This window comes from Micropterus salmoides, unplaced genomic scaffold, assembly GCF_014851395.1.
Source record: "Micropterus salmoides isolate LMB-PRFRI ecotype aquatic unplaced genomic scaffold, ASM1485139v1 Ms_hic_scaffold_2, whole genome shotgun sequence".
NCBI classification, from domain to species: domain Eukaryota; kingdom Metazoa; phylum Chordata; class Actinopteri; order Centrarchiformes; family Centrarchidae; genus Micropterus; species Micropterus salmoides.
The window spans coordinates 36,608,386-36,636,279 of NW_024041150.1; the positions used below are offsets into that span (position 1 = coordinate 36,608,386).

Consider the following 27,894-nt stretch of genomic DNA (forward strand, 5'->3'; position numbering starts at 1 on the left):
TTATTTAAAGGTTCAGTGTGTAAGTTTTAGTGACATCTAGTGGTGAGGGCTGCGAATTGCAACCAGTGGCTCACGGTGCATTCACGTGCTTCTCGGATGGTCCCATTTCCCGAGTTGTGAAGTTGGTTTTTCCGACTTCAGTGTGTGTTCATGTGCTCTTAAGTTGGAATGTGGAATCCACGTGGACGCTACTACAAAGATGTGTTGGATTAGCATTATCAGAGTGTACAAACAAGTCCAGAGTGGACATCACATTGGGGGGTGGTGGAGCAGTGGGTAAGGCACATGGCTTTGGTGTGAGAGACCGGGGTTTAATCCCCACTATGACACATCCACCAATGTGTCCCTGAGCAAAACACTTAAACACCCTTAGTTGCTAGAGGCGTGCGACCTCTGACATATATAGCAATTGTAAGTCGCTTTGGATAAAAGCGTTAGATAAATGAAATCTAGTTTATCCTTTATAACCACATTACAAATGACATGTTTGCAAAATATGTACATGCAATACATAATTTTGCACTAATCTAAGTTCTGTATACTTCTTTATGTCCCATGTGCACATTATTTCTCTTTTTGGAATCAAGATTTAAGGAGGAAAAAAAACCCTCGTCCATGTGGTCAACACGCTCTATTGATTCTTGTGCTAAATAATACGTGTGGGCCTCCATTTGCCCAAATTTCTCATCTTTTCTTAATTCTAAACCAGACGATTATAACTACTACTACAACTTGTTGTTGTTGTTGTTCTTCTTCTTCTTCTCCTTCGTACGTACTCCTAAATATTACACACTGGACCTTTAAGTGAAGGATCTGAATACTTACTCCCCATTCAGATATCCATCCAAGACTTCAACCTCTTATTTACATTGTTTCACTCTCCTCCTGTATTTTCTCCATCCTTCTGTAGTTAGGCTAAACTCTTCCTCCTACTCTCTTCTCCTCTCCTCCCTTTCTCTCCTGTTTCCGGCTTTCTGTGGTTGCTCCATCTCGTCCTGTCACACACAGCAGTATTGATTTTCAGTCCTGCAGAGTGCAAAGAGGCAAAGAGAGATTGGGTGTTGGCCACTGATCTGGATTCAGCTCGTCCTCTTCATCTAGTGGACTTCTGATATTCATTTCAGTGTGATATTAAAAATTAGCACATCCAATCCAAACCAAAAAGGCCTCAATACTGTAGGTGAACACAAAGAAACTTCACCAGCAGGTGGCGCCACATCTCTAAATGTTTGAGCTTCAACATAACTTTTAGCTACGCCAGCGATGTGGGATGTTTAAATATTTCAAAAACTGTTGGATGGATTGCCTTTAAACTTTATACAGACACTTGTGTTCCCCTCGGGATCAATTATAATAACATTGGTGATCTTTAGTGACCATGAGGCTATCTGTTTCCCCTTGTTTACAGTTTTCATGCTTAGCTAAGCTAACTGGCTGCTAGCTATAGCTTCATAATAATCTGATCATCTACTCTCACCAAGACAGTGAATAAGGAGATTTAATAATAAGTATTACTACTATTATTATTATTATTACCATTATTTTATGTAAAAGTACTAATACCTCACTTTTAAAATAAAATACTCTAGTACAAGTCCTGCAGTGTTACTTAAGTAAGTAAGCATCAACAGGAAAATGTACTTTAAAGTATTAAAAGTAAAATACTCAATGCAGAAAAACATCCCATTTGAGTTTTGTCATGGAATAAATCTGCTGGGTCTTGATCAACCTATTTACTGTTTGGTTTGTAAAACTTAAGCTAAAGGGAGTAATGTGTCACAGTTATCCAGACTCAAATAAAATATATAAAATACACTGCTCAAAAAAATAAAGGGAACACTAAAATAACACATCCTAGATCTGAATGAATGAAATAATCTCATTAAATACTCCTTTTACATAGTTGAATGTGCTGACATGATGTCCCAGATGTGCTCAATTGGATTCAGGTCTGGGGAACGGGCGGGCCAGTCCATAGCATCAATGCCTTCCTCCTGCAGGAACTGCTGACACACTCCAGCCACATGAGGTCTAGCATTGTGTTGCATTAGGAGGAACCCAGGGCCAACCGCACCAGCATATGTTCTCACAAGGGGTCTGAGGATCTCATCTCGGTACCTAATGGCAGTCAGGCTACCTCTGGTTCTGGGCTGTGCGGCCCCCCACTCCTCTGTCTGGAGTTGCCACATGTGCTCAGTGTGAACCTGCTTTCATCTGTGAAGAGCACAGGGCGCCAGTGGCGAATTTGCCAATCTTGGTGTTCTCTGGCAAATGCCAAACGTCCTGCACAGTGTTGGGCTATAAGCACAACCCCCACCTGTGGACGTCGGGCCCTCATACCACCCTCATGGAGTCTGTTTCTGACCGTTTGGGCAGACACATGCACATTTGTGGCCTGCTGGAGGTCATTTTGCAGGGCTCTGGCAGTGCTCCTCCTGATCCTCCTTGCACAAAGGCGGAGGTAGCGGTCCTGCTGCTGGGTTGTTGCTCTCCTATGGCAATATATATATATTATATAATAAATATATAATAAAAAATCTCAAATCTACTGAGATAAATGTAGTGGAGTAGGCTACAAAGTGATGTAGAAAGTGTCATGAATGGAAATACTCAAGTAAAGTACAGATACTTAAAATGTGTACTTAGGTACAGTACTTGAGTAAATGTACTTATGACGTTCTTCCTCTGAATGAGCTTTAAAATGTCCGGGGCCCGAGGGCTCACTTTTTTTCATTCCTGATTCTTTAACAAACTAGATTTTACTAATGCCAAGTCCGATCTTATGTAATTTGGTGACAGTATTTTGTGTGATGTCTGTGGAGAGGCGTTTCCGTGTGGATCTGTAGTGCCAGGAAACTTTGGGAAACTTTCATCTCCAGCGAGTACTAAAGTGCAGGATCTGTTTTCCACAAAGCTCATGTTAACCTGAAGAACTACCACAGAAGAAAGATGGAAAAGTGCCCAAGGGCCCATTGTCTCATAATCTCTTACGAATCCACTCGTTCTTCAAAATTTAACCTGGACTGAAACATGAATTACAGTTCAGACGCTCAGTTACATTTAAAATACTTGTGATAATATTTGAGAGAAACCAGTATTTTACTCCTGCGTTCATTTAGCAAAAGGTGGAAGTGTGTAATTTTAGAGGTGATGCCTTACTGATCCTTGTATGCTGTGTTATATATATATATATATATATATATATATATATATATATATATATATATATATATATAAAATAAGTTTCCTAAAGGGTTTCCAGGAAACAAGAATGCAATTTTGCACTTAATATATGGAAAATGGTTTTCGTCTATTATTGGAAACTGTAGCTTTCATATAGGTTGAGCTGCATAATTACCTGTAGACAAAACAGTGTACAGATTTATGATGTCTCTTTTTTCCCTCATATTTAGTACTAAAGTCTGTATATTTGTGTGTCTGTCTAGAACACGTCCAAGGCATTATTGGGGATAGATTATTCTATTTCAGTATGCAACATTTTATTCTGTATTCAGTCCATTCAATTTCTGTTCCTCTGCCCCATTTGTTTTTCATGAATGCCTGTTTCCGGTGCAGCTTGACCCAGCCCACAGTGGGCGGTGTCCTGCCGTGTGATGACCACATGGTTATTTCGTCTGACCCACCACGTGGGGCTTAGGATTTCGCGGGACTTCTCCCGCATGTGACAGTCCTGTACCGCAAGTCAAACACACCATGAAAAACAAACAGATTGTAGTTGTGGTTTCATTCAATTCACGTGTTACTTTTAAAATGCATGCTTTATTAAGTTATCCTTATGTGTGTGTGAAGTATTACAAGTAGGCAAAGCTTTTATTTTGATAGCATATTCCGGGGGTCTTGTGACATCTGACAGAGAGGGTTTTATTTTGAAAAGTGTGACAGTTTTTTGTATTAAATAAAATTCAGTAAGTCATTCATCTTCTCTATTTATGTTGTTTTCATATTTAAGGTCTTGACCATTAATTGTATTGTATTCTGTTTGATGGTAAACGTCTTTATTTTGAAACACACAAATCACAGTTTTAAATTTTATTTTGTTTAGACTTTTATTTTGGTAGATTAACAGGAAATACTAGACGCGTAGCTGTCTACTTGACACCGTAGAGGAAGAAGGGGGTGTGTTGCTAGCTGTTAGCCTGCCTGCTAACTGCCAGCTAAAGTTAACTGCACTAGTTTCACTTTCTGACAATCAGGAATACAGTCTCTGGCATGAGCAGGGATTCCTGGAAAACGAAACTAGAAACTGGTGTTGTATTTGACACTCGTTAGACCTTAGATGTAGAAATTTAAACTCACTCGGGGCGATATTGACAACTTGTAGCCGGTGGCGTCTAAAAGATTTAATCGCTAACGTTAACCGTCAAACACGCAGGTATTAGCAAACCAGCTAGCTTTAGCGGCTAGCTGCTAGCCCCCCGCTAGCATGGACGGCGGCGGAAGCATGCAAAGTAATGAGGAGAGAGGAGCAGAGAAATTAATGGATGACTACTTGAAATCAATCGGTTTGCATCGGAAGAAAATTGCCAAAGACGGGTCGTGCTTGTTTCGGGCTGTCGCCGAGCAGGTAAAGTGGTACAACTGAAGAAAAACAGCTAGCGTTAACTTTCCAACTAGCTTACTGAACACAGGTGAAAAGCAGGGCTTGGTCTGTTTGTTGTGCTGGTGCAGGCTAGCAACTGTCTTAATGTTAGCCGGATAAAAGTTAACCTTAGTAGCAAGGTTTTAGGCGGTGTTTCAAAGCCAACTGTTAACATTTATGAACTTACGCTGTAAAATATTTACATTTGTCACTTTCTAGAATTGAGTTCTTAATGTAGTGTGGTTAAAGGAGCGTGAGCTCAGGCAGCAAGTGATACAAGTTTTAAAAACTTGGTTAACAAATCATGGAAATTATATATGTACATGTCTGCATGTTGACCGTGTGACCTTAATTGTTAATGTGCGTTTGACACTGTTGACCTTTGACCCCGTCTAGGTGCTGCATTGCCAAAGCCTTCATACTGAAGTCCGGGCCAAATGTGTGGAGTTCCTGAAGCAGAACAGAGAGAGCTATGAGGCGGTATGTGCACCATAAGTGACCCAGTCAGAGCATTAAACCTAACCAACTGTCATTAAAGTTGTTTTATTTAGGTTTGGGGAGGGTTGTTTTTTCTCTTCATAGCATGACTAAATGAAATAATATTGTTGTTTGTAGTCTGCAGTGGGATGTGATAATATGACAAAACATAGATATTGAGAATTTCTCTAAATGAGTTATTTTTGTCACAAATTCAAAGTCTTTAGTGGTAGCTGCTGAGTACATTAAGCTTCTCTCTATGAATCTGCAGCGTTACAAGTAGCTGAAAATGAGATGCAAATCTTGCCGTAAATTGTAATCGATCCAGGATTACAGAGAAATGTAAAAAAACAGAAATGATTGTGAACCTGTGGGATGAGACAGCAGGTTTTGTGTCTGTGTTTTTGTGGATCTGAACCGAAAGCTTCATAACTGAAGCTGAATGACAGGAGGAGGAACTGAAAGCAAAAGTTAGTGTTTTTATGACAGTGAAATAGTCATGACGCCTAAACTACAGCAGGGCTTTCGGACATCTCCCAGAATGTTGGATAAAGGTGACTGTTTTCAAACATGAGGTGTCATTATGAGGTCTTTGTCTGAAGACCTGCACGCTGCTGCATTGTGGTCTTTTTTTGAGCTCTCGCAGGTTTAGAAATGGATCGTTTAATTTGCCTCTTTTCCAATTTAATTAAACCCCCCCCCCGTTTGACTCCTCCTTTCACCTTGACACTCTTAAAGTTTCGAGTTAATGCGGCTACCTTGAAAATCTGTCGCCTGGTAATGTGGTTCCAGCAGATCGAGGGTTTACCAAGTATTTTCTGAAGTCAGACTTCACTGAAGCTACTTGTAAAATGATCTGGATGTGTTGTCCATATCATAGCAGTTATCCACAGGAAGGAGAAACAAACAACAAATAAATAAACTAGAGCCAGAAATACAAAGTAATGTAGCAGCAGATGATTGATGTTTGATTCTATAAAAGATCAGTTTGGTTGTGTTCAGTAAGACCAAAACCAACAATGTGTTTATCCGCATCTCAGTACTTTCTGATTGCCACTTCAAGCTCATTGGTTCTTGCTGAAGGCCGGTATCTTTAAAAAACAGGTCATTATTTCTTAAAACAGCTGAACACCGTAGTTTTTAGCAATCGGTACTCAAACATATAGAACATCACCAGAATTTTCCTCCTTCATCCATTGGTCACAGTGGCTGATATGAGCCAAAGCAGACTATTGTAGCAGCCAACTAGACAATCACAACAGACCAAAGTGTGCGTGAATGAGCGTGAGGTTAAAAGAGGCATCATAAATCATGAAGATCGAGGTGCGCTTGACACAAACCCGACTGTCCGAACACGTCGAAAGCTGAAGGTGGGATGAAAAACCTGCCCTTCATAGAGGCAACGCTAGCCTCCGATTCAAAACGCAACGTTTAAGACTTGTAGTTGATGTGAGACGTCAAAGCCGAGACTTGAGACTAACTTCTGAGTTAAAACAAGAACTTTTTCTTGTTTGACTGTGTTGTTTCACTCGTGTCTCCTTCGTTGCAGTTCATTGAAGGCGATTTTGAGGATTATCTGTACAAGCTTCAGGACCCACAGGTACGACTGTTTTAATGATTCGTGGACCCCTTTTTTATTTTGGTGAAATATTTGATGCTGTCTTGTTTGCTCTCTGTGCTGTGATGACAGTGAGATTAATGGTACTGTCTGTTTTCCAGCAATGGGTCGGAGAGGTGGAGATCAACGCGCTGGCTGTCATGTACAAGTAAGAGACGTCTTAAATGTGCAATTCTTCTATGTAACAAGTTTCCACATGAAACAGGATGTTGAGGTGTTATTTTGAAAATCAGTGGTCACAGAATAAATTTGACTCACAGTTTGTAGCGATCGTATTTACTGTCTTCTCGGAAGTGATTGTGATTTGAGCCACATGAACAGGAATGAAACCTGACCTGCATGTTAAAATGATGGGATACAATCTGCAGTGTCCTCTATACACCATATATGTTAGGTACTTTGAACAGAGTTCCTACACGGTATGGACTTTGATTTTAGTCATTTCAAGGACTGGATAAGTATGGAAAAATATTGTTTCCAGACTGTTCTGTTTTCTAAATGAGTCTTGATACCGAGTACCTATCTGTTACCAGTGTAAAATGGGTGGTGATGAAACAGTGGATAAGACACCTGCCTTTGGTGTGAGAGACCTGTGTGAGTGAGGGCGAGCCAGGGTGAGCTTGACGTCAACAGCGAGGCTAGAAGCACGGCGTGTGACTGAACGTGCCTGTACGTCACAGCCTTATATCTGTATTAAATCCAGACATCACGAGCAAAGTCATTTGAAAGAAACTGCAGCAATATCTTTGAATTTAATACATACAGCGTTTTTCCTATGTAGAGGAATTTATGGCAAAGAGCCAGAGCTTTTACCCAGCACCGAAATGATACAAGTTCCTTCCAGCAGTCAGCTGCTGTATTTTACACAACAGCTGAGCTGCTGAATGCTCCTGGTGTTAATGGGAGACAAGACCTGCTGGGATTTCTCATAAAAGCCGCAACTCTGTTAAAACCGACCAGGTTACGTCGATGTCTCTCTCCTCTGCTCTCTGTCGGCCTCGTGGACGTTTTAAGAGCTGCAGGTCTGTGTACTCCTTCCCACACGGGTGTGAGGAGGTGCGGCTGCAAAACAATTAGAAAATAACATTTTATTTCTCTGATTCACGTCTTTGTTCTCACTCACACCGCTCCCTCTCTTCATTCAGTCTCTCTCTCTCTCTCTCCGTTTAGAAACAGCAGCCTTCAAATCCTGCTCATTCTGCCTTTCAAGACCAACTCAGTTAATCCCATGAAACACTTTTATGGAAACTGAGCATTTAATTTGAATGTCACAACAGATATTCAAAGCTTCATTCTACCGATCATGCTTACTGTTGTGTGTAGTCTTCCCCACAGGCCTGTTCTGGGCCAGGAAAAACCCTGACACAGCATCACAAATAACCAAACAGAGCTTATCAGAACAGTTATGAGTTAGAAAAGTAAACGGACTATCTTTTCCGCATGAGGAAACCTTTATGGCTGCGTTCATGCTGTGGAAATGAAATTTCTTTTTTCCTACTCATTTTTGGGTTTTATTTATAAAATATGGGGAGAACACTAATTTATAACTAATTTATTCAATATGTTAAGGGGAATTAACGAGCAGGTAGTTTACATCCGGTTTGGGCAGAGATGTTTGACTTTTCTCTCTGCTCAGGAGAGTGGACTGAACCCAAAATGGTTTGGTGTGTAATTTGTAGGAGCTGCAGTACAATTTTCTGGCAATTATTAAACAAAATATGAGCAAAAATTGACTAAGCATTAATTTACATAATAAACATCCACATATTTGTAGCTGTGGTATTTTGAGTCTGGAAAATGTGCAGGACCCCTTGTAGACAGAGCACAACACCTGCGCGCTATCCACACCTAACACTCCAACTTTTAAGATAAGTTACTGAATAAAAAGTTACGTTTTCATAGTAATGTAATATTAATGTGATATAATAGTTTAGGTAGTGAAAAACATTCACACTACTGTTTACTGCTGCATTACACATTTATTTAATGAGATGTTTTGAACACGACACGTACATGCTGTGCTATAAAGTTAAAAACATACAGTATACCTTTTTTATTTTATTTGAGCCCTGCCCTCTGACCCACCTGTCACTCTTTCAGATGTGTTGAGATATTTTTTTTCTGTTATTTAATGATATAAAAATACATTTTTGGACGTTCAGCGGCATCTAGTGGTAACAATATGGAAAGACTGAAACGTCCCAATTCTCTCAAATAACAGATGATTTTATACCACAGGAGAGTTTAAACTGAACATGAACGTCTCTTACCTTTTGCGAGGAAGCTGAGATGAAAACATTGTAATCACTGAGCTGTAGAGTCAGCAGCTGCTCCGTTGATTGGTTGGTTGGTTAGTTAGGACCTTTTATTGTAGATTTTGGGGTTGTGGAAAATTATGTATTTGGCTTCACCACACAGCGTTAAAACAACACAGGACGATGAGGACAGACAGCAGGGACACATTAACAACAAACAACATGAGGTAAAAGTACTGGGAGAGTTGTGAACCTGCTGAGTTACTCATCAAACCTTCCTAAAATACTACAACTAGTATTTCTAGGGATAGCCATCGCAATATCTGGCAGAAAAATTCCCAAATCGTTTAGTCCTAATTATTTATAAAATATAGAAACATCACTTCATGCAGTGTTTGTCTCGGGCTTTTTGTGTTTCTGCAGGAGGGATTTTCAGATCTTCCAGGAGCCCTGCAAACCACCTGTCAACATCACAGACAACAACTTCAAGGACAAGGTGTGACTGCAGCCCTGTGTGTGTTCCCACCACTGCATCTCTCTTTCATCTGTTATGCAGCTCTGTTTTCTTTAAACTCTTTAATATTTCCTGAAACTGTTGGCCCGTATCATTTTCTCGATTGATCATTTGGTCTATGAAATATAAGAAAATATTTACCAACGATAGTCTGTTTTCTATAATACAAAACAAACAGCAAATACTCAAAACTGAGAAGCTGGATGAAGTGAGTTTTTGCTTAAAACATGACATGATGAACTTATTTGTTTCAGCTTAACCTGCAGTAAATCACATCACTGTGAAGCCTGTAATGCTGACTTTTAGTTCTCAAGTATTTGGTAATTTTTGAGGTGTTGATTTATAGACTGTTCTGTTTCCAGTTTTATTTCTAGTAAAAAGTAGTCAAAATAATTGTGTGAGCAAGTCGTTAAAGTTTAAGCGCCTCAATTCCCGACAGAAACTATTTCACACTGATCTCTTTCTTTAAATTTTTTTGCAGGTGCGGTTGTGTTTTCTGAACGGGAATCACTACGACAGCGTTTATCCCGTCAGCCACATTAAGAGCGCCGCCCTCTGCCAGTGTGAGTGTTGGTGGTTACATTCATCAGGTCAAATGTTTCCTAAGTCTCTGGACCTAAAGTAAGGCACAGCTCGAGTCAGGATGGCAGAATGATTTATTCTCCATGTCGTCCTCTCCTATGAGTCGTGTAGTTCAGTGTGTTAGGAAACTCCCAGCAGCTCGTTAGTCACTCTCTCTCTGTGTCTCTTGCAGCCATCCTGTACGAGCTGCTGTATGACGATGTGTTCAATGTCGACCGGAACTTTCTGGGTCTGTGCCAGAGGCCTGCCCGACCCTCTGATTTGCTGAGTGACGACAACATGCCCGCCTGCGGTAGCAGTGACGAGTCTGACTTTGACACTGGCGAGCCGCTCTGGTAGGAAACGTTTCAGCTTCCTCAAAACTAAATCAATTATTTACATGCATACATCATAAACTATATAGTGAACAGAATCTAAGCTCTGACGTCGTCATTCATTTACCACACATTGTAACCAAAAGGTCAAGAGTGAACATCCACACACAGATACATAATCGAACTATCATTATACTCAGCGAAATACATTTACTGTATGTAGTTGTTGCTTGGCTTACCTACTTATTTTTTTTATTTATCTATTTATTTGATCGTTTGTAAACTATTTTTATTATTTATTTAATTACTTACGTTCTTTTCAACCGCAAACAATTCTACATTTATACTTAGGCTAATTGAAGCATCAGCTAAAGCGACACAGCAACGTGAAAGTCTGGCCGCTACTGCCAGTGATGGTTGGACTCATCGGGAGAGAGTGGCGTTATATCATCCAGTAATAAGTAGAGTAGCTAATATTACTTTTTAAGGAGTATATGCTAAGTAACTAGTAGGTAACGACTATTATTTCTGAGTAACTCTCCCAAAACTGAGTTGACAATAAGGATCGGATAAATTGGGTATGTTTTGATTATTACTTGTTATAGGCTATCTCTAATGTTTACTTTGACGTTGATGTTGATTGATCACTCATATAGCCTGTATACACTTTGCTGTATGAATGGTTGCTTTTTAAATCTTTATGTCCTTATGTTAAAGGTTTTGGCACGTTATAAATTAATTTCTTGTGAATGGTTGTGACAGGTTTTATATAAGGCCTTGTCATACGGCTTGGATCCCCGGGGTCGCTCTGCGCTCCTCACTGACAGACAGGCAAACAAGCGCTCCCCGAGGTAACCATGGCAATGGCTTCTGTGTAACTGGCGGGAACTCGTGAAACTGTCGCGGTCGTTCTTGTCTTACGGACGCGCCTGCTGCCAGAGTTGAAATGTCAAACTTTTTCCTACAGTTTATCAATAGACAGAAACTTATCTGCTGTTTGATCTGAGTTTCCTGAATAATATAAATGTTTCTTTAACAGTCAGGCCACCAGGTCTTAAACAGGCAACAACCTTTGCTGCTGTCTCTTATTCATTAAAAATAATCTAACTTCTACTAAACAAATTTGAAAGTTTGTAGTTATATTATTTAGTTATAGAATCAATTATTTCATGTTGCACATTTAGCTGTTGAAGTTTGGTAAAAAATTAATACAAAATAATAATTACTATAGAGGGGTGGCGATGATTGATTTCCACTGCAACACATCCACCAAATGAGTTATTTTCATGGGTCCTGCTTTACCATCCATGTTATAATAGAGCCGCTGCCAGTTTTATCAGGGTGTGAGGGGGGGTCTCAGTATATTTTCCTGCCTTTTTGCCCTTTGCCAATCACATGCCTGTTTTTTCAATTTCACTCAGGAACAAAAATCAGCACTTAAACCCGAAAGAAATAACGATTTGATACTTATCGTGATAATTATCAGTATCGAATGATATGAAACTTTTTATTGTGCCATATTGACCAGCCCTAAGCTTTTAGTTACTTTTCAAATTCCAAATATTGATGTCCAGTGAGAACCATTCGTCTCCAGATGTGGTGATTTTGAATGAGTTCCTTTTAAAGGTTGAGAAAATTTTCCTACTTCACAAATAAATTAAATAAAATGTATTTATATAGCACTATAAGAGAAGTTATCACACTGCTCAGTGGTAATGATACAAATATCTTCCAGAGCACCTGCAGATAGCAGGAGGAGAGAGGAGAGGGACGAGAAAGCACAAAACTACACGGGAGGGAAGAAGTCGTGTTAGTAACATAAATTAATGGGATCAGAATGCATAAAAATGGATAGGGACAGGAGGAGAGGAATTTTACTTGTAGCGGATTATTTCCACAGTGTGGTGTTAGTACTTTGACTTCATTAAAGGATCTGAATACTTCCACACTAAAGAAAACACTGGAAAACTTTACAACAACATATACAATGTCATGATGTGTTTGTTTTATGATGCAGGGTAGAAAATGGAACAAACACGACGGCTCCGAGACACAGGGTAACTCACACACACTCTCAGTCCAACAAATGTTATCAAACCACGTACACACCTGCTGAACTGCCTTAGTTGTTGAACACTATATCGGACAATGGATAACTGTGTGGGTGTGTGTGTGTGTCAGGGCCGCGGGCGTGGTCGGCAGTTGCCTGAGAGGGTGAGACGTTCACTGAACCCGACTCTGTTCAGAAACATAGAGTACGACGTCTGGCACAAGACCAAGAGAGGTGACACAAAGGAAACACACCGAATGGTTGTTATTAAAATATGCGCTGCTGATCAGTCCGTTGATGATGTGTGATATGTTGTAGACATTTCAACTTTTATTGATCTCCAGAGAGGAAATTCAGATGTTACACCAGCACAGAGAAGTATAGCACGTAATAAGTATAGAAAGTAAAACTACACAACAAAAATAAACTTAAAATTACAAGGCAAGAAGTGGTGTGATTAGTAGCTGCAGCAAAGTTGTGTGTACGTAAACGATGTGTAGTATGATTAAGTAATGATACTTAATAGAAATTATACGTAATGTAATGTAATGAAACACTGTAACATTAACATAGTATGGAATATAAGCTAGTATAAGGTGTGTGTATGTAAAAAAAAAAAAAACTGTTATTCATTAATCTCAAAGATAGTTGATTTAAAATGAGCACAAGTTGTGGAAAAAAGGGATTTTGAAGTTGTTGATTTTTTTTTTTTTTTTGCTTTCAGCACAACAGAAGATGGATTACCGTATCGCTGCCGGGATGCAGTTCACTGTCGGAGACCGCTGCCAGGTGCGTGTGATGTGTTCAGTGTCTGGATTTAAGCTCTACTTCCTCACCTGCTTTTTTCCCATTATGCGTGTGTGTGTGTGCTTGTGCTTGCATCACCTGCAGGTTCGCCTTGATAGTGGTGGGCGGAGCTACAATGCAACCATCAAGGAGGTGCCACCCAACAACGGTCCAGTGACCGTTCACATAGAAGAGCTGGGCAGGAGGTAGGGTGCACACACACACACTCACACACTATATTGTACGTTAGTGCAGTGGTGGACAAAGTTTTCCACTACAAGTAAAGGTCCTGCGTTGAAAATGTTACGTGAGGAACGGTATTTAAGCCCTAAGCAGCTCTCCATTCAAACTGTTTTGTTGTTTTTGGATAATTTATAATAACAGTTTTACAAAAGGGTTGCGCAGATGAGTTTCTTTAGGATAATTGCAGAACAACTTCCAGTGTCACTGCTTGGGTCCGTTGGTAGAGCACAGGACTCACAGTCAACGGGTTGTGAGTTCGATCCCCACTTCTTTTTTTTACTTTCTTCTTCAACAAAGTTCTTATGAAGAGATTCAGGTGAATCCAATCGCACATTTCCCGACAGCTATTTCAGAGGTGTGTCATGAAAGCCACAGACTCTTCTGAATGACTTTCAGAACTTTTCAAAGGTGTTTAACACACCTCCGAAATAGCTGCCAGGAAATGTGATTGGATTACCCTGAATGAGAAGCGCAGGAATTTCCTCTGCCTGGAGATGACGGGGAAATGAAAAGTATATAGGTTGGTGGATGTGGACCAATCGCCAGGAAGCACACACTCCTGCACATGCTTTATTGTGAGCACGTGAAACTCTTCACTTTGTTGAGGATGATAGTAAAAAAGATGGAAAAGAACCAAGTGAGCCAAGACGTGACACTGCAAGTTATTCTGAAATTATCCTAACTCACCTGCCGACTCCTGTATTAGACTATTGTTTTATTATCTCGTCATCACGGGGAAACGGTAAATAAAAAAGTTTGAATGGATGGGCGCTGGAGGATTCCACATTTAAGACTTAAAGTATTTTAAAGTAAAAGTGCTCAGTGTATAAAAATGTCCCCTGTTATTGCCACATATTATATCGTGAGATGATTATATTATTGTAAAAGCAGGATTTTACTGCTGTAGTCTTTGAGGTGGAGCTCATTTTGAACTGTTCAGTATCTGATGATGATTTTCATTAAGGATTAATCTTCTACTTAATTTATCTATTGATCGATTTGTGTGTTTGGTTTGTAAAACTGGAAACTGTAACATTATAAAATAAATTATAAAAAGGGAGAAATATCGTCACCTTAGCAACGCCCGTTTTGTCCAACAAACAAAAATAATTCAAATGAAAAGCAGAAAATCACGTGTTGGAATCTGGAACCATCAAATGTTTTACATGAAAATTGCTGTAAATGATTATCAATTTATTTTCTGTCAATGGATCAATTTATTAACTAATTGTTTCAGCTGTATAAACTGTTGGGTACAAAACATAATTTTTTATAAGCTCTTCATGTTTTTTCATGTTATTTGTAATGTAGCTGGTAACTAAAGCTGTCAGATAAATGTAGGGAAGTAGGAGAGAAAAATACTGAAGTAAAGTATCTCAAATTTGCATTTAAGTACAGTATGTGAGTAAATGTACTTCCACCACTGAGTGTGCAGACGCTGACAGGTGTGTGTGGGGGTGTGTGTGGGTGTGTGTGTGTAGACAGGTCCCTCTGTGGAGTCTGCGTGCTTCCAAGGATGAGAACAGCTGGAGCACCGTGGTCAACCGAGAGAAAAGGCTCAGCAACGGACATGGAGGTGGTGAACACACACACACACACACACACACACACCACGTCACATTAACACACATTTATAAACTCTTAAAGTGAAACTGAGCCGTCTCTCCCCCTCAGAGTGGGAGGAGAGGGGTAAAGGCAGAGGCAGGGGGAAGCAGGTCCCTGCGTCCTCCTCTGTTTCCCCAACAACCGCACCGGGCCCCAGTGGGCGCGTGCATAAGCAGCACTCCTGGCCCCCGCAGGCCACCGTAGAGGAGCAGGGAGGCGTGAAAGCCAACAGGTCAGTACATCTCCCAGAGACCGTCTGTCATCACCACTTCATCTATCACATGTTTTTATTTGAACATTCAAGCATGAGGCTAAAATATTCTTGCTATCAAGACACCATCTCAGTGAAGGAGGCACACCAGTAAACTTTGTGTTACTTATTTTATTTATAGGAAATCTGTGAGCTCGGTGGATTCTGCCTTCGGTATATCAGAGAAGGAGCGTTTGGCCAGGGAGGAGGAGGAGAGGAAAGGGGTGTTGCTGGAGATCCAGCTCCGAGACGAGCACAGCTTCCCCGCCCTCGGGGTGAGTTCAGAGTCACTGATCATGTGGTCAGAAAGATCTCTACTTCACCGGATGTGGAAAAACCAAGGCGAACATACTTGTTACATCATCCTCACACAGGATGAGATGACAGCATTAAGGCTGGCTCCCACCTGAAGACCCAAAGATACACATGATGGATTAATTCACATTATTTAAATATTAATAAGACATATATACTGTGTTTGATTATCAGTGTGTACAAAGCTGCATCTGTCCTCCTGAAACTGGTTCACAGCAGAATCAGAATCACTTTTAATGGTACACATATGAGGAATTTACTCTGGTCTTACATTACCCTCAGTGAAAATACACAGAACAAACAAACAGGACAACAAGGTAAACAAGGACACACAAACTGCAGTTTACAGTAAACACAACCAAAACAACAACATTATTTGTCCTCCTTAATGAGAGACAACAGGTGAAAGCAGTAAAAATGATCTTACATTAAGACAATATATATATATATTTTTTAATAAAAGGATCTATTGACAGAACTGCAATATAATATCCATAACTATGTCTTCAGTGGTGTATAAACACCTTACATAAGGAACCATTATGTTTTTAATACCTTAGAATGAGCCACTTCTGTCTACGTACACCGCAGGTCCTCTTACATGGACGTCGCCATGTTTCTACAGTAGCCCAAACTAGGGCTTCAACTAATGACTATTTTTGTAGTCGACTGATTAAAGATACTATTTATTATGAAATTCTATACATTTTGCAAGACACTATGTGAATGAGGTTAACTAATGGATATCACCATAAAATTTACCCCAGTAATAATTACTTGTATTACGATAAATAATCATTGTCTAAATATGCACATGAGGCAGCATCTAATGCTACCTCTTGGTGAATTCAGGAGAAATCTCCAAACACAAATGGACAAAGTGCAGTAAAATAAAGACCTAAATATGTATTTTTGGCAGTTTTTCCCCCTCTAGTCGTAAAGAAAACATGATATCATGACAGCAAATTAGCCCAAAATCTCAAAATTGACCTGTGCTTGAAAAAAGTCTTTGCCTGTAGTGTCTCTTATTTAAAAGCTTTTGTAAGGATGTTTTAGTCTCTTTAGTAACTAAGTAGTAAGTAAGTATGTTGTTTTTATTTTTTTTTTGCCCCTCCCCTCAGGCCCAGTCTGGGATGCAGGGTGAAGTAGGGAGGAAGAAGGGAGGAGAGAAGAGACGATCCCAAAGGAACAAGACAGTAAGTTTGGTTATTAGTCATGAACATGATAACTTAGACGGTGATGAATGACCACTAAAGAGCCAGATCAACATGTGATTTCACTAAAGCACAAGTTCTCCAACTGATGCAGCTGCTGGCCCTCAGAATGACGCACATGAGTCACATCTGGTGACTCTACAGGCGTTCATATTTTTTATCTGTCAGGATATTTGTTATCATCAGTTAATCTTTAAATTATTTTTTGTAAATAGCCTGTGAAAGGTTTTACTGCTCGTGGCGCTGTTTAATGAGCTGCTCCTCATTTTGTTGGTTGCGAGGTTGAGCAAGAAACGCAGACGTGTGTCAGGAAAGAATTTTATACTGTTAGCCGAATGATCAATGAATACGTATCAATCAGCGTATCACAGACAGTTTGAGAGTGATGCTACAGTTTGTAGCTTGGTGATAATGTGCTGAACATGTTGAGGAGTAATAGCTTTTCGGCCAGCAGGGGGGGCGACTCCTCTGGTTGCAAAAAGAAATCCGGCTCCATTAGAAATAATGGTAAAATGACCCTAATCCTCAGCTCATTTATTACCTCAGTAAACACATATTAATGAGTTTATAGTCTGTCGCTGGTTTCAAGTCTTCTGCAGTGCAACATGATATTGATTTAGTAATCTATGGTCCCATTTAGAGGAAAATAGACCATAAAGCAAAGTATGCTTCAGGGTGGGATTATCTATTATTGACAAGCCGTTACCATGGACTCGTACCCACGGCACTGTGTAAATTTAACCGGTGCCGTTGGAAAAAGGAGTCAGCTGTTCACATTCCCTGTTGAATACATTTAGTTTTAAGACTGTTGTTCACTAAACAAAGTTGTGAGTCCTGTTAAAATGACAGTGAATTAACGTGAATTACAGATGCACCTAGCTAAGCAAGCTTGCTAGCTCCACACACAGCCGTTAGCTCCACCGTCTCGTCCAAATATGGTCACGTCCGGTGCCGCTGATTGCAAAAAAATTAACATGGCTGCGGCTTATCGGCCAAACTTCAAACTTAAAAACGGTAGTCCACAAACCAACGGGTGACGTCACGAGAGACGGAGATATAGATCTATAACAACAAATAAGATGTGTTTTTTAAACATAACAAGTCACGTTGGGAGAGAGGAGCCCTGGAAAGTTTTTAAGGGGAAGGAAATGTTTTAAGTTCATGCAGGTGAAAATACTCTTATTATAATATTACTTCTATGCTTTAATTTTTTAAGGGTGCCGCTGAAGACATCAGGGCACCGTCTCCCTCTGCTGGTGAAAGACCCAAATCCTCCACCCCGCCTCTTGCAGCCGCCGCGGCTGCTACTACGAATACTACTACACCCACCAACCCCACCCTTCATGCTTCCAAACCTTCTGCGGCTCCGTCTGCAAACTCCGAATCCAATCCTGTTTGGCTGAGCTCGATCAAGGCTGCAGCATCCAGCCTGCCACCCGCCTGTGGTGCCCCGGCAGCTAAAACAAACACACCGTCTTACGCTGTAGCTTCGGCTACGCCAAGTTCTCCTGCTGCTGCTGCCGCCCCGAACACTAAAGCCTCTGTAACGGGCGGCGCCGCGCCTCACTCTGTCTCACCCTTCCCCTTCCTCACCCCTAATCTCCCCGCTGCTTCATCAACCACAGCTTCCCATGTCCTCCCCTCGTCTTCTCTTCCCCCCTCTTCTTCCTCTCAACATGGCACCTCCACTTCTTCCTCTCTTCCTCCTAAATCATCTGCCTCGCCTCCTGCTTCTTCGCTGCCCCCTCTCACTTTCATCGCTCCCATTGCTCCCTCTCCTGCGGCTGCGCAGGGCTTCCTCTCGACCTCCTCCCTCCCCCGTTCCTCCCCGCCTGTGTCCTCCCTCCCCCACTCCCCCAGTCCTCCGACCTTCTCCTCCTCTTCCACTCCTATCCATCAGGCAGCTCAAGTCCACGAGGCTCCAAAAGTTTCAGCACAAACTCCAAGTAAGAAATCAAATATTTTTTGTTTTTTTTAAAGTGGTGTGAGGTTTCAATTTCTTTAAATCTTTCAAATTCACTTTAAATCACCATTTCTGTCAGTTTTCACGTATACTACGTCAAGCAGTGTCTGGAAGTGCGCTCTGTTTGAATGAGCTGTGGTGGTCTGTTGGTCTGGTATTAAATTTGATTACTGTTCTGAATTCTTTTTTTAAATAACATGCTTTTTAAAAGGCAATTATTTTGTAATAAAAAACCAATATGATAAAGAACAGAACTAATAAATAGTATCAATAAAATCCTAACAATGTAAAATAAATAAATATAAATGGCAGCCTTTATGATGATTTATCACTCATAGTAACAAGTCCATCTCTGGGATGGATCTCTAATTTTGATATTTATAAAGATTAAACATGACAATGAACTTTAATATTGTTATTTTTAACAAAGTTTTGTGTTGGAGTTTGTGTTATTCTAAATTTTGACACCAAGATTAAAAATTTCAAAGCAAATTTATCTCTCTTCCAAATATCGGTCTAATTGGTCAGTATCGGGATCGACCTGGAAAAAAAACATTTTGGTCGATCCCTATTCTTTAGATCAGAAGGCTTCAGGCCACAGGAAAAACATTGGGCATCGGACTACAGGTTGTTTTAGGCATCTGTCTTTCAAACTTAATTACACTTTGGACTGAAGCCTTTTAGTTTGAGGAAAGATGCCGTTTTTTTCTGGTGTCTGAAACCGACAGTTCGATCTGAGGATGTCTGTAAATGTGTACCGACCTCCTGCCACCGCTGCACGCCACGATAGGTTTTGGTTAAATAAAAGGTTTGGTGTCACAGCAGGAATTATTCTGGCTCCTTCATGTGAGACGGTGTTAAGACTCTGTGTACGTACTGGATCTGCTCCGGGTCTGACTCCATGTCTGTTCTTCTTCTTCAGATTGTTTGCCAAACATTGGACCTCAGACCTTCCAGAGCCAGGCCTCGCTGCCCCCGATTCATCCTCAGGTGTGTCTGCCCCAAAACCACGGCCAGATCTCTGTGTCCCAGACCCAAACCCAGACCTCGTTAACCCAGAGTGATAACCAAACTCTGCCTCCTCTGCCCCAAAACCAAATCTTGATGCCCCAGATGCAGACCGAGGCCCATGCCACTCTCCCTCAGTCCTGTCCTCCTCAGATCCAGCACCAACCTCAGTCCCACACTGAAGTGGCCTCTCTGCCACAGACCCAGATCCAGCCGTCTGTCCTACAGACCTCCCTCCCTCAGTCCCAGGCCTCTGTCTCCCACCTCCCGCCCCACTCTCAGGCTCAGTACCTCCCACAGTCCCAGTGTGAGGTGGCCCAGGTCCAGTCCTCTCACCCAGCTCCAGGAGCTTCCTACCCCCACGCCTCAATTCCCGTCTCTGCCTCTGTGCAGCCCCAGCCATCTGCCACCAATCCTCACCTCCATGTCCAACCGGCCCAGCCTCCTCACCCCTCCCAAGTCCCGCATCCCTCCCACACTCTCTCCGCCTCCCCGACCAATCCCTCTCTCCAATCCCAGACCCCCAACACCCAGAATCCAACAGAGGTCCCACTCACTCCCACCCAGCCTCAGCCTGAGTCTCCGGCTCATGTCCCTTCCCAGCAGGCGCACCTTCCTCACCCCCCTCATCATCCCCAGTCTGCACATCCCCCACCCCCCCACCAGTCCATCCCAGGAGCCGTCCCCCTGCAGCAGTTGTCCCAGCTCTACCAGGACCCCCTGTACCCCGGATTCCCCCAGGGGGAGAAGGGCGACGTGGCTCCGAATCCACCCTACTCCTCCAGCAAGTCAGGGGACGACCTGCCCCAAGGTGAGCTGGACCAAAGAGATTTCAAAATAACTAGGGCTGCAACTAACGAGTATTTTATTATTAATTTATCTGACCATTGTTTTGTCGATTTGAAAGATTTATTTTAGTTTATCATCACGGAAGAGAAATAAAAGCATGAAAAAGCTGGAAGCAGAGGATTTTCTGCATTTTTGCTTAAAAAATGATTTAAATGTTTTCATTTCAAATTTATGTTGAACAGTGTTTCTAATCGAAGGTGGTTGTCATAGTGATTTACAGAGTGACAGAGGGGGGAGAGAGAGGTTTAAAACACAGAAAGATTATTTGTATTTGATTTAATCGTTTTTTCTAAACAATGTGAAAAAAGTGTGAGAGATGCCATTTTAAAGTTCCCAGAGCGCAAGTTGATGCCTTTTTATATTAACGTGCAATTCAAAAGTATAATAAAAACTGTCCGTCACCAGAGATGTCCAGAGGCAGGATCGTTTATTTACAGCACGTTCTTCAGCTGTCGCAACACACTGTTTTCTAACTCGGGAACCGCACAGCGTCATATGATAAATGTCAGATTGGATTCATTGTTGGTGTTGGCTCACATTCGTTAAATTAAAGAATTTCATGTTTATTTTTGAGATTGTATCTTTTTTATCTGGCAATTTTGACCAAACTGTTGGCTTGATTTGTCTCTGCAGATATCAACATCTTGAGATTTTTCTTCAACCTTGGTGTCAAGGTAAGAAACCAAACGGTGCCTGAGAGCACAGAAACGTGTCAAGATGAAAACGTTTCAGCTCTTTGTTTGTAGAAGGAAAACCCAAAACAAAGCAGCTTCCACTTCAGTGCATCACTTGATGTACAGCCAGAACGTGATGTTTGAGGCTTATGACAATAGAGACATTTGAGAGTTGAAAAAAATCAGATATCTAATGTAAGCACGTAGATAACTTTGTTCGGATTGGACAGATTTTTGAGATGTTTTACAGTGAATTTGTTCAATAAAATAATGGTTTGCGAAATGTGCTCATTCACATTCTAGGAGAGTCGTGCTGGCTGCACGCTACAGCAGCAGGTCGGCAAATAAGTCTGGCATCGGGCCAAATTATTTTCACTTCATTAGATGGCAATTATCATTAATGTGTCATTTATTGTGTGCTTTTTAGCTCAGTCAGTAGTGCACAGGACTCCTGTTTGAAGGGTTGTGGGTTCAATCCCCACTTGCGGTTAGGGTTGGGCGATGTCTACAAAATTTCCATCGTGCAATGTCTACAGTGAAACATCAGCAGTTGCCTTATGTGCATGTGTTCTCGCACAGACTTCACTCGGTGAAAAAATTCGTAGACTGTTAACGTACCAGGTAAAGCAGCATTGAACACACAGGGTGCAGATGTTGGTTTCAGTTGATTGAAAGGCTGCGTCATTAATAAGCCGACGTGCGGCTCACCTGCTGCTGTGATAACGGATTGCGGGTGGACAGAAAAAAAGACGAGTTCTCAGTCTTTTAGGTAACTTTATAAAACGTACTGCTCTGTGTTTACTTGAGGTGTGTGGGGAGAAGAGAATTCTGAGGTGTAACAAAACAATAATAATGTTTGTGGTCATTTAAAACCTACTTTCACAGGATGTTATAATGTGATGTCTGTCAGCCATGGATGATGGCATCGTCTGTCAGCCCAACCCTACAGTTATTTTTCTCCCTTTTCAACAAATTGATTATGAAGAGGTCGTTTTACACGTGTGTGGTTTAGTGTGCGCCTCCCGGCACCCTATGGACGCTTATGTTTGTGTCCGCAGTATCTCCAGGCAGAGGAAATTCCTGCGTTTCTCATGCAGGGGAATCCGACGGCCTTTTCACTCTTTTGAATTTCCTTCAGAACTTTTCAAAGTAAAAGCTCTCAATTAAACATGACATGAAGTATTGCTGCAAAGATGTTCTTGCGCTTTTATTTTGTAGGCACAATCACTTAAAAGAAGGTGATTATGTGAGTAACTTGTTGCTGTCATGACTGAGATCTATTTCAGCACCAGCCGCTAGACGCTAAAGCCGATGATACATAGAGCAACTTTTAGAGCAATCGTGCAGGGCAACGTTGCAGTCAATGGTAATGAGTAAAGAATACTACAGTAATCCCCTTCCCCCACCACTCCACAACCCGCCCTGCACCGCCGCTATGCGTTCAAAACATAGTCGGACTTGCCACTAGCAAGACTGCCCAGCAACATTGCTCAAAAAGTTGCCCCATGTATCATCAGCTTTATAGTAACTTGGCCACGGGCCAGATATTATAGCTTATCTTTGGCCCGCAGGCTGCTTCTTGCTGACCACTGCACCAGAGGATACCTGGGAGGATTTTTGGGTCCGATTTGCTCTTTCTAACAATCACGGAGATGGCGGTTTCTGATTTGAGGCTGGTTGAAACAGATTATTGACCCAAATGATCCTGTTGTGTGAGGAGTTTCACCGACTGGATTGGAGGTTCCCTGATTTTAAATCGCGGTGCCTCTGATCAGTAACCTGCAACAGCGAATGAGAGCAAGCTGACCGGGAAGCGTCACCAATGTGTTGTGTATTTGCCAGACACAGGTGCAAATCGCTGATGACCACTGTCACGTTTGATGATGTGAATTCCTGTGAGATCCCAAGTTCCTGGAACCGCCAGTATGTGGTCCTGGGTTTTGACTGAACCGTCTGGTGTGTGCGTTGTTAGGATTAAAATATTAAAATCCGGTTTATTCTGTCGTTATGTCTGTGGTAGGCTGTGTTTCTAAAATTGAAAATCCTCTAGTGTGCACCAGGTGTTAGACGGATCCTTTTCTCATGTCTGTACTTAGTGTGAAGCTAGCAGCTAGCTAACTGACATTGACCCTGCTCTCTTCTCTCCAGGCCTACTCCATGCCCTTGTACCCCCCTTACATATACCTCCTGCCCCTCCAGCAGGCCCACACAGTTCACCCCAAGCTCCCCTCCCGCTCGCCCTCCCCTACCCCCCCCTACCCTCCCTCCAACCCCCCTACCAGGCACCAGGAGGCGTACCAACACCCCCATTACCCTCCGACTTCAGCATCAATGGCGCCTCAGTACGACCACCAAGCCCCACTCACCGAGCCCCCCCATCCCAGTGACCCCTCCTTCAGCCAGGCCGGGTACCCCGTCACCCAGCCTCCGCCCCACAGGATGTCGCTGTCATGGCAACAGCACCAGATGCCCCAACATAGAAGCCCAAGCTACCCAGTCGGGTATCCCGCCTCAAATCAACCATATTCGGTCCCCCAACCCTTGTCTCAGGGCTACCACCCAGGTCAAAGCCCGGGACACACGCTGTACCCTCAGAGCGTGCCTCCGTACCCCCCCCCTCCTCGCTGGGATATCACTCTTCATCCACCCCTGAAGAGATTCAGGTGAGCCAGGCGCCAATGGAGCACCGTCAGCCCGCCAACGGGGACACAATGCCTGGCCAAGGGCCCGGCCGAGTCCCTGGTCCTCTGGAAAGTCCTGCTGCTAACATGGCTAATGCTAACAATAGAACAGCGATGGTACCTGGTTTTGGTACGTACAACGTTTTTATTATACAAGTCAAAGTAAAATCACCAAGGATTTCTGGGCAATGAACACCTTACATGTCAAGCTGTTTTTTGCCACCAGGGGGAGCCAAACTACCAAATGTCTCAGCGAGTCCCTCTAACAGGACGTTTTTCTTTCCCAGCAGCCCTGAAGAAGGAGCAGGGAGAGAGTCTGTCCGGAACAGTGCTGCTGGTGGACCCGCCACTCAACAACAACCCCATAGTACGACACACACACACGCGATGTATTCACCACAGCTTTGGAGAATCACAGGGATCAAATGCCCAATACATAAAATGTTTTAGGACTAAGTGTTGTAGTAAGAGTAACAGTCATAGAAATAGAAGTGTGGTAGGAGGAATGTTTATGAAATTAGTATTATTATGGTGAATTAGTACTAACATTAATACCATTGCTGTACGATCTACTAGTTTTTACAGTGGTTGTCTTTATTATGTTAGTGTTAGTAATGGCAGTTTTAATGGTATTTAACAGGAGTAGTATTTACAGTCCCGCGACCATGTATGCAGGATAAGTGTTTGACGATAGATGGATGGAGTATTTACAGTGGTATATTATTAGTAATAGTAGCAGCACTTCTTAAAGCAGTGGTATTAACAGTAGTACTTGTAGTTCTTACTGTGAATTCAGACCAAACGCGAATTTAATCCTCTCAATGCTTCTCTTGCAGGGGTTTTATTGCTGGGCAACTGCCAAGTGTTGTATGAACCCAAAGTAAACATTTTGCTGTCATTAAATGGCAATAAACGGATTGAACTGATGCTGAAATAACTACAGTATGATGCAGATTTGTTAAACATATGAATTCATGCTTTTTCAGGTCTGTCAGCAGGACAACAATTTTTAAAATGTTTGTTTTCTGAATGGAGTTTGGATCGATCAGGGCTATGCTATGCTAACTTGTTCACAGTAAAGTACAACGATGGCTGGAATAAGCTTACATACACATGTTTTCTGAACTCAGCAGGTAGTTCAACCTCTTCGCTTTCTTTTTTCCCAGCAATGTCCAGTTTTGTCCGGTTTGTACATAAATATGAAGTCGTAGTCCAACAGAACTGTACGTGCCAAACGACGCTAACAACAATAGTGGAACTGGATGTGCACTAGCTGCTGAGAAGCGTGAGTGAAGATAAATCAACGTTGTAATCCCAAAAACTAAATCTAATTTAATAAAAGCAGTTTACTTGGAGCTCCTAAAGCGAGTAAACGGCGTAGTTGTCGGAGCAGAATCCAGACCGACTACAGGTGTTTATTTGTCCAAAAGCTGCAGCGCTGCTCCCGGCTCTGTTACACTTCTTCGTACTTGAGCAGCTCTCTGTCGGCCAGCGGCGTTTCAATTCCCGGCTCTGCCTGGTCCTCTCCACACAACGCTCTGAAGCAGTCGGTGACGTACTGACAATTTTAACACTGATAGGCTATTGCGACTCAGCTTCATGCTACTTTCTTGCTGGTTTGAAAATTTTTTAACCCATGCGAAGGCTTTTGCTTCGCCCCCTCTGCACCACCCGACAGAGAATCGCGTCTGTCCGCGTCTTTGCATTGACATTTTATGTAAATGCTCCGCCCCCAACGCTCACTTCGCTTTTGGTCTGAAAGCACCATTACAGTGGTATTTTTTTACAGAAGTAGTTTTTACAGTGGTATTAATAGTAGTAGTAGTTGTATTTGTTGTTGTATTAAATCATAATAAAACATCTCTCTCTCGTTTTCAGCTGGTTTCAAACCATACCATCAAGGATGTCTCCGCCTCCATGACCTCCATGAAGCCCGGCAGCACGCCCGGCTCTCCTTTACCTTATGACCTTATCTCAAAGACGGCCGTCTCCGGTGACGCCAACCCCTCCCGTGGCTATCGAAACCACCGAAAACCGATGAACCCCCCCCAACCAGTACGTGCCACTGGGGTCACCGGAGCCCAGCCAGGTGAGCTACCTGTCGCCCGTGGGCATGGCGGAGCCCCTGTTGTCTGTCGGTTGCAGCACAGAGGACGACTGGGAGGAGCCGATGGGATTCAAACCGCCGGCCTTGAACCCCAGAGGGATGAGGAGGAGCCACAGAGGAGCGGGAGGGAGAGGGAGGGGAGGCTACGATCAAGGGAGGGGGGCAAACAGGAGGAGAGATGGAGGTGAGCCAGGGGTGGGGCCTAACTATGTCCAATTTAACAGGGGGCGGGGCCGTGAGAGAAGATACTAGTTCTCAGCCAATGAGATGAAAGGACACAGGAAGGTGTTTTATTTTTTTCTTTTCTTTGGTTTCTCCTCTTTCTGCCTGCCTCTTTTTGTTTTTCTCTCACCAATCATTTCTCGTCACCATCTGGATCATCTGATTGATTCCACACATTGAAAATGGATGCCAGAACCAATCGGGATCGATCAGTCGTCTCCACACACACATCGTCGGGGTAAAACCTGAGACTCCATTTGTGTATTTAGATGCGTTAAGATGCTCCAAGCTCGTTGCGGAAACACGAACACTATCTGATGTTCTTTCTTCATCATTAGCTAGCTCATTAGCGTAGCATGTCAGCAAGTGCAAGTATACATCTCGTCGTGCATTTCTCAGCAGTTAAACCACAAACACACGATGGATTTAAAGATTCAAGCGTAAGGTGTGTTTTGAGCACTACGAAACATGTTCAGTGTAGAGCTGCGTTGAGTTTGCCGCCATGTTGATGTGACGTTTGGGGAGAAAATAACTTAAGAGCTTGAGTTTTATACTTTGCATTTGTCTTTATAGGAATAGTTGGGACATTTTGGGAAATTTCTTGCCAAGAGAAAATTGATTTCACTCAAATTTCAGTATGCTACATGTGTAGCTATGGCTGCTTAGCATAAAGACTGTAAACGATAGGAAACGTCTAGCTTGGCTTTGTAACAGACTCCATCTCTAAACCACAAACTTTAGTATAAAACCAACAGTTTGTGGTTTTACTGGGCGTTATGTGCCAGCTCTTCCCCCTGTTTCCAGATTTTGTGCTATGCTAAGCTAACCATTTTCTAGCTATAGCTTCATATTTAATGCATAAACATCAGAGCGGTATCAATCTTCTCATCTAGCAATACTTCAAATAAAAATGTAGAAGTGTTCATTTAACCGGACGTCAAATTTCAGACACTCTAGTGTCTCTTGAACGCAGCATTACTGAGAGCTTAGCATGTCCATAAAGCATCAGACATTTAAACATATTTTGAGCGAGCTTTCAGAGTTGTGCTGCTGCAGCCGCTGCCATAAAACTACAGCAATATTTAAAGGACGCTGGTTTGTGTGTGGACTAAATGTTCGTCTGTCCTGTTGCCCTGCGAGTCTCGTGTCCTTTTCCTGTTGTAAAATTGTCTCGTTTTTCTTCTTGCTGGGTTAATTTTTCTTTCTCTCATCGACTCGGAAAAACACTTAGAGATTCAGTGCCTTACGTTTGCTACTTTTTACTGCCTCATTTCTTTTTCTTCTTAGTTTGAGATGCACTGCTGTACAGAACAATTGCTGTTATTGTTTGTGTTGGATTTTTCTATGTGGTTGAATAAATAAAACTTTGGTTCCGACGCTGCTGCTTTTGTAGCCGGTTCATTCTGGTTAAATCAGAACATCCAGCTGGACGACGTTCATCTTGTATTATTACTTATTATTGTTGCTGGGCAATCTTGCTAGTGGCAATAATAATATTATTGTATTATTACAAATTTGACTTAAACATAAATCCAGTACCATTATTTTGAAGGTTTTCCCACAATCA

At 42.1% G+C, this 27,894-nt stretch overlaps 1 protein-coding gene across 1 annotated transcript; it reads left to right on the forward strand.

Moving 5' to 3' along the window:
• Window positions 1-4,145: 4,145 nt before the first annotated feature.
• Window positions 4,146-27,704, forward strand: LOC119913218 (OTU domain-containing protein 4-like). Its single transcript, XM_038732585.1, is given in 22 exon segments — window positions 4,146-4,585; window positions 4,997-5,080; window positions 6,627-6,677; window positions 6,797-6,843; window positions 9,374-9,446; window positions 9,946-10,027; window positions 10,219-10,381; window positions 12,378-12,417; window positions 12,542-12,644; window positions 13,135-13,199; window positions 13,302-13,402; window positions 14,921-15,015; window positions 15,114-15,276; window positions 15,437-15,569; window positions 16,731-16,805; window positions 18,040-18,769; window positions 19,709-20,605; window positions 21,277-21,317; window positions 23,466-23,925; window positions 23,928-24,128; window positions 24,286-24,365; window positions 25,877-27,704. Coding segments are annotated over 22 exon segments (4,242 nt in total). The 5' UTR covers window positions 4,146-4,444; the 3' UTR covers window positions 26,294-27,704.
• The last annotated feature ends 190 nt before the right edge of the window (window positions 27,705-27,894 follow it).